The sequence below is a fragment of the Mastomys coucha genome, unplaced genomic scaffold, assembly GCF_008632895.1.
Source record: "Mastomys coucha isolate ucsf_1 unplaced genomic scaffold, UCSF_Mcou_1 pScaffold18, whole genome shotgun sequence".
Classification (NCBI taxonomy): Eukaryota; Metazoa; Chordata; class Mammalia; order Rodentia; family Muridae; genus Mastomys; species Mastomys coucha.
In genome coordinates, this window is record NW_022196900.1 from 81093864 (window position 1) to 81105848 (window position 11985).

The following is an 11985-nucleotide window of genomic DNA, read 5'->3' on the forward strand; positions in this document are numbered from 1 at the left end:
TTTTTTGTTTTTTTTTGTTTACTTTGTTTTTTGAATCTGAGTCCCACTAGTAGCTCAGGCTGGTCTGGAACTCACTAAGTAGACCAGGCTAGTTTAGAACTCACAGAGATCCGCCTGTCTGTCTTTCAAGTGCTGAGATTAAAGGCATGTAAGTTGCCCTTGGATTTTCAAGATTGGGTCTTATCATGTAGCTTAGGTTGGCCTTGATGTGTATATGCAGATCCAGGTGAATGTGGAGGACAGTCGAGTGTTAAGTGTCTTCTGCAATTGATGTCCGTAATTTGTGTTCCTACAAGGGGATGGAGTAGCTAAAATGGCTTTGTTTTCAGCCTCTGTCCATGGCCTGTGAGGCTGCACCTGCACAACAGTGTGGGCCTTTGCAGACTGCCAGGGATTTCTCAGCTATTGTCTGAGAAGCTGTGGTCTCTGTACTCAAACACATTACCATTCTTTAATTCCTTCTCTTTAGGCGGTTCTAACATCAACAGCTCAAGCCCAAATGGGAGAGGCCTGCCTATGGACCAAAGCTCCGGGGCCAGGTATCCCGATAAACCAGAAAACTCTCTCACAAGGTAATGCAACCCTCCCTCTGTTTGTATCTCTTCCTAGTGAGACAGTCTTCATTAGAGAAGACTAATGAATCAGCCCCACCACGGATAACATAAGTTGTTTCAAGGAGCTGAAACCTAAGAACTATTCTAATGTATGGACACAGCAGACTTACTGTGTTTGCCAAGCTGTGTGCTCTCACAGGACTGCGGTCTACATCAGAGTTTCATACTTCGTTGTTTTATAGCTAAGGAGACCCAGGTGACAAGGAATTATGTAAGGGGTGGAGATGTCTGGCTCAGCAGTTAAGAGCACTGGCTGCCTTTACAGGGGGCCCACAGTTACTTCCCAGTAACTGTGTGGCTCCTGGGGATCTAATGCTCTCGTCTGGGCATTGTACTCATGTGTACGTAACCTTATGGAGAAACACACATACTTAAAAACAATAAAATCAGTCTTAAACGGTACTACACAGGCTGGCTAGAGAAAATGGCTCAATAGATAAAGCACCGCCTCACAACTTCCAAGAGCCACTGTTGATTTTTTTTTTTAAACATAGGGCATCCAATGCCCTGCAATAGCCAGGAATCCCCCTAGAACTTGAACTTGCAAGCACTCTAACTCTCAGGTAGAGATTTAGGAAGTGATCTGAAGAGATACTTTGGCAGCTTAGAGCATTAGATGTGCAATTGTGGGAACCAGATCTACATCCCAACACCGGAGGAACAAATGAGCTGTTCAGTGAACATGTTTGTAACCCATGTCCTAGGACTGGGGATGAGGTACTGAGGTATGAGGACAGGAGGATCACTGGGACTTGCTGGCTTCTACCTTAGCTCACAAACAGGAAGAAGCTCAGGCTCAGGGAGAAAGCTATACCACATACACACACATGGGGGGGGGGTCAGGGGAGATGTGGGGGGTGCATTGGATAGAGAGATTATTTTTAAAATGTTAAACCTAGCACAGAGACAGGCAGATCTTTGTGAATTCAAGGACAGCTAGGTCTGCACACTGAGCTCCAGGCCATTCGTCTACCCAGCAAAACCCTATTTAAAACAAACAATACTGCAGGAGACTGAACATGCTTGATTTTACTCCCATGTTCTTTTCATACCTTTTGCCTTAGAAAGCTTATTTTTCTCACTCCTTCTGCTCCATCCATAATTATATTTAGTGATTCTTATGTGTCTAATGTCCTCAGAGGTTGGAAGAGGATGCCAAATGCCCTGGCACTAGAGTTACAGATGGCTGTGAGCCACCATGTGGGTGCTGGGAACTTAACCTGATTTCTTCACAAGAGCAACAAGTGCTCTTAACCGCTGAACCATCTCTCCAGGCACCCTTCCCCCTCCTTATTGAGACTGGGCCTCACTATATAGCTCTGGCTAGCCTAGAGTTTGATGCATAGATGAGGATAGCCCTGCCTCTGCCTCCCTAGTACTGAGATTAACATGTGCCACGGTGGCAGTTCAAATAAAAATGGCCCCTATAGGCACATAGGGAGTGGTACTACTAGGAGGTATGGCCCTGTTGGAGTAGGTGTGGTGGTGTTAGAAAAAGTGTGTCACTAGAGATGGGCTTTAAGGTCTCAGATGTTTAAGCCTGGGCAGTGTGTCACTGTCTCTTTCTGCTGCTTCCAGATCTGGATGTAGAGCTTGAGGCTACTTCTCCAGCACAGTGTCTGCCTGCATACGGCCATTCTGCCTGCCACAGTGAAGTTGGACTAACCCTCTGAACTGTAAGCCAGCCCCAGTGAAATGCTTTTCTTTATAAGAGCTGCCATGGTTCATAGTGTCTCTTCACAGCAATAAAATCCTAACGAAGAGAGTCACCATGTTACATAATCTTACATAACCTTACTTGACATGCAAATAATAGTGGTGCAAAGGTGGTTTCTTAGTTCTGCTGCTGTAGAGAGACACTGCGATCACAGCAACTCTTATAGAAGAGTGCATTTAAGTGGGGGTTACTCACAGTTTCAGAGATTTGGTCCACTGCCATTATCGTAGACAGCATGATGGCATGCAGGCAGATGCTGAGGCAGTGCTTGAGAGCTACATCCTGATCCATAGGCCACAGGACGAGAGCCAGGGCTTAGCATGGACTTTTGAAATGTCAAAGCCACCTCCAATAAGGCCACACCTTCTAATCCTTCTAAAACTTTTGCATAGGGTCATTCCTTGGGAACTATGCATTCAAAAAATAGGAGCTTATGGGGCCACTATTCAAACCACCACAAGTGCCATTTAATCAGTGCTGGGAATGGTTTTAAGAGTCTTCTATAGTTTAGTCCACTAAGCCACCTCCAACAAGTTCCTTAGGTTGTAATGTAGGTGAATATGTCATATTTTTCTTACACTAGGTCTTGAATAATTTTTATCCTGACTACAAATACTATATAACAATGCATCACCTTTTATTTTTACTTACTTCCTTGGATACAGAGGACCTTGCAGTCTTGTTCTGTGAGGCACTGAGGTGCAGGAAGAGCACTCACATCTGAGTTTCAGCCACTCACTACCTCCAGCAGGACGTGAGAATTTGTACTGGGGGTTGAACCCAGGACCTTGTGCATACACTCAAGTGCTCTGCCTACTGAGCTATGTCCCTCCCTTTTTTTCTCTTAAGGTCCCTTTGTGACCTAAGATTCTATGAACGTAGAAAAATCTCTAGACCAGTTATACCTTTTAATTGACATATCAACTTACTTAATCTCCCATTTGTTATTAGCAAATAAGTTTAACTTGGGCCTCCTTTATTCTGTGATACAGGTGCTAATGTGTGGGAACACCTAAATTTTATATTTCTTTTCCATACCATACTCAAAATATGATTAAAATGCTTTTATTTTTCCAGACAGAATAAATCTAAGTCTGAAATTACTGACATGGTTCGCTCCTCCACAATGACGGTATCAGACATTTTATCCGTGGAGAAGTTTGGGCTTCGAGACACAATCGTGAGATCACACCTCCTACAGAAGGAAGAGAATTATACCTACATCCAGAACTTCAGGTAGCTAACGAGGTTCTCCACAGCTTTATTTCCTTTGAGACAGGGTGTCTTTGTGTAGTCCTGGCTGGCCTAGAACTCATTCTGTAGACCAGGCTGGCCTTGAACTCATAGAGATCTGCCTGCCTCAGCTATAGAGTGCTAGGATTTAAGGTGTACATCGATGGCTTTTCAAGGCAGAGTGACCATTCTGCTCTCTGGAACTTCAGCATCTGCCTCACATACCTTGGATTTGGAAGCAAACTATTCTCTTAGATGTTTTTTGTTTTCAAAGAGTATCATTGTGTTCACGTCTTAGAGGGTGTGTGGGATAGGGCATCAGATATCCCAGCTTGGTCTAGAATGTAAAGGATCAAGTTATCTTGCTGTCGCAGCTATACAAATGCCAATTACAGATACATGCTAGTGTGCCCCACTTCCGTTTATTCTTCCTTGCCAGGTGCCTGACATCCTGTGTCCTCATGCAGGCTGTGTGGCTGATGGGCTGCAGTGAGTAGCATGGCTCGCACATGGCTGCAGCCCTGTTCACAGGGCCAGGGAGGACAGAGCATAGGGCAGTGCCTGAGCCTTGAGTACCTGCCTGGGGTTCTATACCCTTGCCTGTTCCAGGCCTTGAAGAGAAACATTGACGTTCAGTAATCCTGTTAGCTGGGCTCACTGAACGCTAAATGAATAAAGCTTTCAGAGTTCTGGAGCTTTAAAAACCATTGTGCTGGGGCTATAAGGTAAACTACCATTGTTTCTAGGCAAGTGCCTAGAGACCTCTGACCTGACCACTGGTACCACTTTGCATAGTTTTCCTTTCAAGAGCACCCACAGGGCAAACATTTGGTGGCTTATGTCTCCACAATGGCTATTTAAGGGAGGGGGAATGTTCAGAGCAGACTGGCTTGCTTGCTTTACCTACCTACCTACCTACCTACCTACCTACCTACCTATCCACCCATCTATCCATTCATCCATCTATCCATCCACCTACCTACTTACCTACCGATCCAGTTATTTAGCTATCTATTTGCGACGCTCACCAGGAAGCCATGGTTGCTGTAAGTTCAGTATGCAGCCCAAGCTGGTCTTGAACTCACAGCAGTCCTCCTGCCTCACTGTCTCAAGTGCTGGGACTATAAGCACATGCCACTACAGCTGGGTCAGAGAAGACCTATTTCATTTGCAGCTATCACAAAGGTAGACTGTTGATCACCCCTTGGTACCAAAGTCATTGGTCAAGGTTAAATAGGACATTTCTTATGTCTCAAAATGTCATTCCACAGAGACTGAGCCCTGACTTTGTTTTCAAATCACTGATTGAACCTCTTTGGTGACAGGTTTTTTGTGGGAACATACAATGTGAATGGACAGTCCCCCAAAGAATGCCTCCGACCCTGGCTGAGCCACAGCACCCAGGCCCCAGATGTGTACTGTGTAGGGTGAGTGCTTCTCTTCCATTCTTCCAATTCTTAAGAACAGAGAGCCATGCTGAAGGAACAGGGACTTGAGTCGAGCTGAGTCTTTGTGGCAGGTGAAGGGATTGAAACATGAGCTCGGCGCAGAGACAGCTGTGTCTCTGTTCAATGTTATTCCTGATACACAGAGGTCTGGCCACGTCCTGTGCTTGGTATTTAAAACGTTGATGCAAATTTAGTATAACCTTCTGTTAGAAGTTGGTGTGTCATTACTTGACATTCAACACAATTTTCCTTACAAAGCAAAGAATATTTTTGCCAGGAAAGGAAGGGTCACCAAAGTCTTATGAGTCAGTTATATGTCTGTGCATATGTATGTATGCACATGAATGAATATGGAAGCCAGTGGCCAGTCTGTTATTCCCCAGGAATAAGAGAGACAGACAAATAGAGACGGTCGGTCTCTCTAGCCTCAGATTTGGCCTGGAGGTTATGTTGACCAGGTTGCCTTGAATTCACAGAGATCTGCATACCTCTGCCTTTGCGCATTGGTATTAGTGGTATGAGCTACTATGCCTGGCCCTGTGTTTGTTTGTTTGTTTGTTTTTACGTGGATTCTGGGGATCAAACTCAGGCCCTTGTGTTTGTAAGGCAAACACTTTGCTGACTGGGTCATCTTCTCGGCCCCTTGTTTTATAGTTTTGAGAAAAGGTTTCACTATGTAGTAGTGGTTGGTTTAGAACTTGCTATGTGAACCAGGCTGGCGCTCCTGCCTCTGCATGTAAGTGCTGGCATTATAGGTGTGCACCATCGTCCCTGGCTTGGTTTTTATTTCTTTGTTTGTTTTTGCAATGCTGTGGATTAAACAGAGGGCACTAAAATGTGAGAGGCAAGTGCAGAAGCCCACACTCAGCACAGGCATTGATCTCTCCACGCTGTCCTTGCGTGACAGTCCTGGGTCCAGCTGATGGGAGCTGGGGTAGGAGCCTGAATGATGTAGGGGAAAGAGCTAGACTGTGGGGATTCTATAGACCAGACCGAACAAAACAAACCATGGACCTAGATTCCAACTCCAGTTTACCACGTAGTCTTTGTTGACCTAACGATTATGTGTATAAAATGGGGATGGAGGAATGCTTCTGACTAGTCCAGTGGCTAGGTCCTGGACAGGAAACGAGCTCATGTTTAGAGAAGCACCTAGTAAGTCCCACAACTTTCAGTTCTCTGGTTCTGTTTGTTTTTATCTCCCTGAGGGTCCTGCTGTTCAGCATGAAAGCTGGGACCTGAGCACCTGAGTAGATTTGGGAGGCGTTACCTGCATGTTGCCTTTCTCTGGTTCATTGGTTGCCTCTCCGATAGGTTCCAGGAGCTCGATCTGAGTAAGGAAGCCTTCTTCTTTCACGATACCCCAAAGGAGGAGGAGTGGTTTAAGGCTGTGTCAGAAAGCCTTCACCCAGATGCCAAGTATGCAAAGGTGAGTGAGGGGCCTGCAAGTCTAAGATAAATGTTTAGTGAACGTGTGTGTGTGTGTGTGTGTGTGTGTGTGTGTGTGTGTGAGAGAGAGAGAGAGAGAGAGAGAGAGAGAGAGAGAGAGAGAGAGAGACCCTTATTTCTGTTCAAGCCTGCAGTCTTCCAGAGGGGTCTGTCTGAATAAAAAGATGTTGGGTCTTGACACTCCTAGGTGGGTCAGGCTATCATGTAGCATGCTCAGTGAGTGGGACAGACTACCTTGTGCCCTGGCCTGGAGGAGTTGTGTTAGTAGCTCAGCCAGCCAGCTCTCCCACCACACTTCCCTGGGGGAACTCTGGTTTTCAGCTTGTGTCTGTGGCAGCCATCACTTGAGAATGGGGCTCTGTGTTGCAGGTGAAGCTTGTCCGGCTGGTTGGGATTATGTTGCTGCTGTACGTCAAACAGGAACACGCAGCCTATATCTCAGAAGTGGAAGCTGAGACTGTGGGGACAGGAATCATGGGGAGGATGGTGAGTCTTTGGTCATATCCTACAGCACATTGAGGACTCTGACCCCCTCATGTTGACTCAGCTTCTTGTAATGCAGGAGCCATACAAGCCCACCTAGGATGCTGCTGTTGCAGGACAAGCTGTGCCCACAAACACAGCTTAAAAAGTCAGCCAGCGCATTTCTTCATCTTGGTAGTTAGTCAGTGCCAGAGCCTCTGGTTGGTCTGAGTATACTATACTATGCAGTATGCTTCAGACACTGTTTTGGCCACCAAGGAAAACTGAACCCCATAGGTTTGCAGTTTCCTCCTCTTCTTGAGGCTTCTGGAGTCCTGCCTCAGATCCTCCTGCAAGAGCTGAGCAGGAAGAGCTGGCTCGCCAGGGATACAGGCAAAAGAGCAGAAGGTTGAGAGAGGCATGCTGTGGCTAGTCATTTTGCTTGGAGATTTGTATTCTTATCTCTAAGATATGGATAATAACCATTCTGAAAACAAAGACAAACTATTCTGAAAGTCTGAAGGCTTGAGTGACTGAGGGGGGATCCTTTCACTAGGGTAACAAAGGAGGAGTGGCCGTCAGGTTCCAGCTGCACAACACCAGCATCTGTGTCGTCAATTCCCACCTGGCAGCCCACACAGAGGAGTACGAGAGGAGGAACCAAGACTACAGAGACATCTGTTCTCGAATGCAGTTCTCTCAGGTGGACCCGAGCCAACCCCCTCTCACCATTAACAAGCACGAGTGAGTCTCCTCAGACCTGCCTGGGACTGCCAGTCTGGGCTCTCATCGTGCCCACGACTTGAATGCTGGAGGCCGGATGTCTGACAGCTCTTATTTGTTTCTTGGAAATTCTTGGCTTCCTAAATTATCATCTGGGAGACCTTAAGAGCCATTACCAAGCACCCCTTGTCCCTGGAGAACAAAGGATTTATTTGCCTAGAAATCTGTCTTGATCAAGCACCAGGGGCAAAGCCGCCTAAGAGCTTTCATCTGAGCCCAGTTTGGAGCACTGTTCTAGGTTTCCACATCTGTCCTTCCAGAATATGCACACTTGAGAGTGGGGCCTGGTGCTTCATGCTTGCCCTTGCTCATTTCTCCTTGATTCCAATGTCAAAACCATAGTTGCAACCTCACAGAGCAGATCACACTAGTTTTGCTTGTTCTTTTTTATTTCATTTATCACCAAAGCTTGTTATTTGTCAGATTTCATAGCCTTGGAATTTCAGACTTTATGATCACAGTTAAAGTTTTTGGAACTGCTTTTATAAAGAGGAAGCCCCTGGGTCCTGTCAAAAGCAATAGTGGTGTTTCTGGCCTGTTGGTATTTTGGAAGCTGACTGGATGGCTGTTCTTCTCCAGGTCCCTCATAGGGAGCTTGTCTTCTCCACTACGCCTGTGGCTGGCAGGGCCCTCTGTCTAGTTTTAGGCTGAGGATGTACTTGTTGGAGGGAGTGTGCACTGCTAGACAGATTACTTAGTGACATGGTTGTTGGCTTCAGGTAGAGCAGTAGAGTTCATGGGTGTGCCTGATGTCATCAGGAAGCAGCAACAGGTGAAATGGACCATGTGACACAGCTCTTCCCAGGAGTTCAGAGTAAGCCAGCCATGATGTGTAGCTAAATCCAAGCTCTACTGTGAAAGTCGAGCTTTGCTTCAGAAAATTCCATCTAGACACAGGCTAAGAGTGTGTTTGTGATCTGGAATGTAGCACAGGGTCGCTGGGTGACTGGCCCTTTATGACAGTGAAGTAGATGTGTTAGTAAGTGGGTGGGAAGGAAAATTCCACAACAGCTAAGTCACTGTCCCACCTTGAGGCTTCTGTTCAGTGTGTCCCGGATAGGGAGGGTGAAAGTCCCTCCTAAACCCTGTCCCCTCTGTGCTCTGCCCTCACAGTGTGATCTTGTGGCTGGGGGACCTCAACTACAGAATAGAAGAGCTGGATGTGGGCAAGGTGAAAAAGCTGGTGGAAGAGAAGGCCTTCCAAACCCTGTATGCGCACGATCAGGTACAGATGGCTACCATGTCTCCTCCACTGCGAGGGCACAGAGCCTGATTTCTCCTCCACCATCTTGGGAGAATTCCCCCAGGACCTGATGCTGTCCACGTGTGGCTGCATTCTGTCTGCACTTCTCTCTGTTGGCTCTGTCCTGGAGCACCTTGTGTCCCTTGGAGTAAGAACACATTTTCTTTCTCATTCACGCAGGAGATCAGGAGCTGGGGGCACAGGGACTTTACGTTATCAGTTCTTTTTTCTTCAGTAAAAAAACTACTTGGTGTATTCTAGGTGGTTTAATGATTCTCTTTAGGATGAGTCCTCTGCTCCTGCCTCTTCCTCCTCACCAGTTTTCTCCAGTATGAGTAAGCTCTCTCAGCTCCTCTCTTCACTCTGATGAGTCAGTTCTGCAGCCTGCTGTTCCCTACCATCATTTGATGTAGCATGTCTTTCTGAGAGCACCGGCCACTTCACAGGCTGAGAGAAGCCTGTGTTTGACTTTTCTTGGCTTTCCTCAGTAGACTTGAGACTTCTTGAGTGCTCAGAAGTGTCCAGGGCGCTGACACTTGCTTTCTTTTCTGCCTGAGCTCTTCTCCTGCTCTTGACAACCTTGGCAGCATCAGGTCTAAAGCCTTCGATTCTCCATCTCTTTCCCAGCACAGAACAACTGAAGGAGAATAATCTTAACTTTCTGTCCATCTTTATGAAATTATTTCTGTATTGATTCATGGAGTAGGAGTAGTTTTCTCATGGGTCCTTTCTCTTTCAGGTAGGGCTTGGGATATAGATTGGTGTTGTGGCCTCAAATCCCAGGTTTGACCCTTGCTCCTGAAGGCTTTTTCCTCTTCTTCTTTTGTACAGCTGAAAATCCAGGTGGCTGCCAAGACCATCTTTGAAGACTTCACAGAGGGTGAGATTACATTCCAGCCTACTTACAAGTACGATACTGGCTCTGACGACTGGGATACCAGGTGGGTCTGAGGTCACATCAGGGAGCTAAGGAAATGGAAACTCACGAACTCTCTAAGCTACATTTCCACATTATTTCTTTCTGACTGTCTTAGGTGCTGTTCCATTATAGACTGACTTTTCTTTTCCTTTTTAAAAGATATATTTGCTTTTATTATATATATGTGGTGTGTCTTTGTCTGCATGTGTGTATGCATGCTGCATGCAGGCCTGGTGTCTGCAGAAGCTAGAAGAGGGTGCCAGACGCCCTGGAACTGGACTTATAACTCCAATTGGTTGGTTGTAAGCCATCATGTGGGTGCTGGGAACTGAACCCAGGTCCTCTGTAAGAGTAGCAAGTGCTCTTAACTTCTGAGCAGCCTCTCTAGTTCACCAACTGACTTTGAGCTGTGTTTAAGGTAATGTGATGATTCCAGCTAAGCTTGTACTTGGTCTTGACATATTAGTTAATATTCCCTTCCTTCCTTCCTTCCTTCCTTCCTTCCTTCCTTCCTTCCTTCCTTCCTTTCTTCCTTCCTTTCTCCTTTCCTCCCTCCCCCTTCCTTCCTTTCTTCCCTCCTTTCTTTCTTCTTAGATTTATTTATTATGTATACAGTGTTCTGTCTGCATGCATGCATGCCTGTATGCTAGAAGATGGCATCAGATCTCATTGTAGATGGTTGTGAGCTGCCATGTGGCTACAGGGACTTGAACTCAGGACCTTTGGAAGAGCAGCTAGTGCTCTTAACCTCTAAGCCAACTCTTCAGCCCCATAGTTAATATTTCTTTAATAGTGCTTACAGTATGTGACATGCTGCTGGATATAGTTGATTTGTATATCTCATTTTAACCTGTTAAGAGCTCATTGAGGTATGTTATATGGTTTATTATGAGACTGGACGGAGGAATAAAAGTCCAAGAATCTCCCAAACAGAATTGAACCCAGCCAGCAGAAATTCACAGCCTGTTCCCTTAACCACTTTCTGTTAAGGATTATAAAGTGCTTATTCTCCTGCTGCTTTCTCACTTTCTCTCCACCTCCGCCCTCGACAGGACAGGACAGGGCAGGGAGTCAGCTGACCTGTGTTCTGTTGGAGCTTTCATAGTTGCTGTGGATGCTACCCAGTGATGCACTTTGTTCCTTTATAGGCCTAATCATTTGTTATCGTAGATCCTTTGACTGTGTGGACGTGAAGGCTCTGCCTCTTTGCTCCCTGCCTGAGCCTTGGCAATCACTGAGCAGTGGGCTGTGATGTTGCTGTGAGCATACCCGTGTGCACTTTGTATTTCAGTGAGAAGTGTCGTGCACCTGCCTGGTGTGACCGAGTCCTATGGAAAGGAAAGAACATCACCCAGCTGAGTTACCAGAGCCACATGGCCTTGAAGACCAGTGACCACAAGCCTGTCAGCTCAGAGTTCAACATTGGGGTAGGTGGGCACCTGGTTTTTATACCAGGGCTGCCTTTTGTCTTTCTGATCTGACCCTCTTAGCCTCGAATATGAGGAAGCTCGTTTTAGAATCGTTTAAGGTCCTGGAGGGCTGGCTCAGATATTAAAAGCCCTTGCTGCTCTTCCAGAGGCTCTTAAGTTTGGTTCCTAGCATATTGGCCTGCTCAGAACCGTCTGTAACTCCAGGTCCAGGGGAATCCAAGTGATCTCTGCAGCAACTGCATGCATGTGGTATACAGACGTACACGGAGGCAAAACAACCTCTTAGTCAGGGTCACTATTACTGTGGTAAAACGTTACAAAGCAATTTGGGGAGGAAAAGGTTTTCAACTTACATCACAGTTTATCAGAAAAGGAAGTTAGGACAAGAACTCAAACAGGGTAGAAATCTGGAGGCAGGAGCTGATACAAAGACCATGGAGAAGCATCTCAGGACTTGCTCAGCCTGCTTTCTTTTTTATACAACTAGAACCACCAGCCCAGGGGTGTGTCCCCACCTCCTGTGGGCCATAACCTTCCCCATCAATCACTAATTAAGAAAATGTCCTACAGGCTTGTCTACAACTCCATTAGGCATTTCCTTCTTCCCTCCCTTCCTTTCTTCCTTCCTACCTTCCTACCTTCTTCCCTCCCTCTTCCTTCCCCTCCCTCCTTCCCTCCCTTCCCTCT

The 11985-nt window shown here is 46.3% G+C and overlaps 1 protein-coding gene across 1 annotated transcript in view; it reads left to right on the forward strand.

The window, feature by feature from the left end:
• Inpp5b (inositol polyphosphate-5-phosphatase B) overlaps positions 1–11985 on the forward strand; it is a 66917-nt gene that overhangs the window by 39793 nt on the left and 15139 nt on the right. Inside the window, 9 exon segments of the mRNA XM_031378598.1 lie at positions 470–572; positions 3409–3567; positions 4890–4991; positions 6327–6441; positions 6831–6947; positions 7480–7667; positions 8820–8931; positions 9781–9890; positions 11160–11295. Coding sequence (XP_031234458.1) covers positions 470–572; positions 3409–3567; positions 4890–4991; positions 6327–6441; positions 6831–6947; positions 7480–7667; positions 8820–8931; positions 9781–9890; positions 11160–11295 — 1142 coding nt within the window.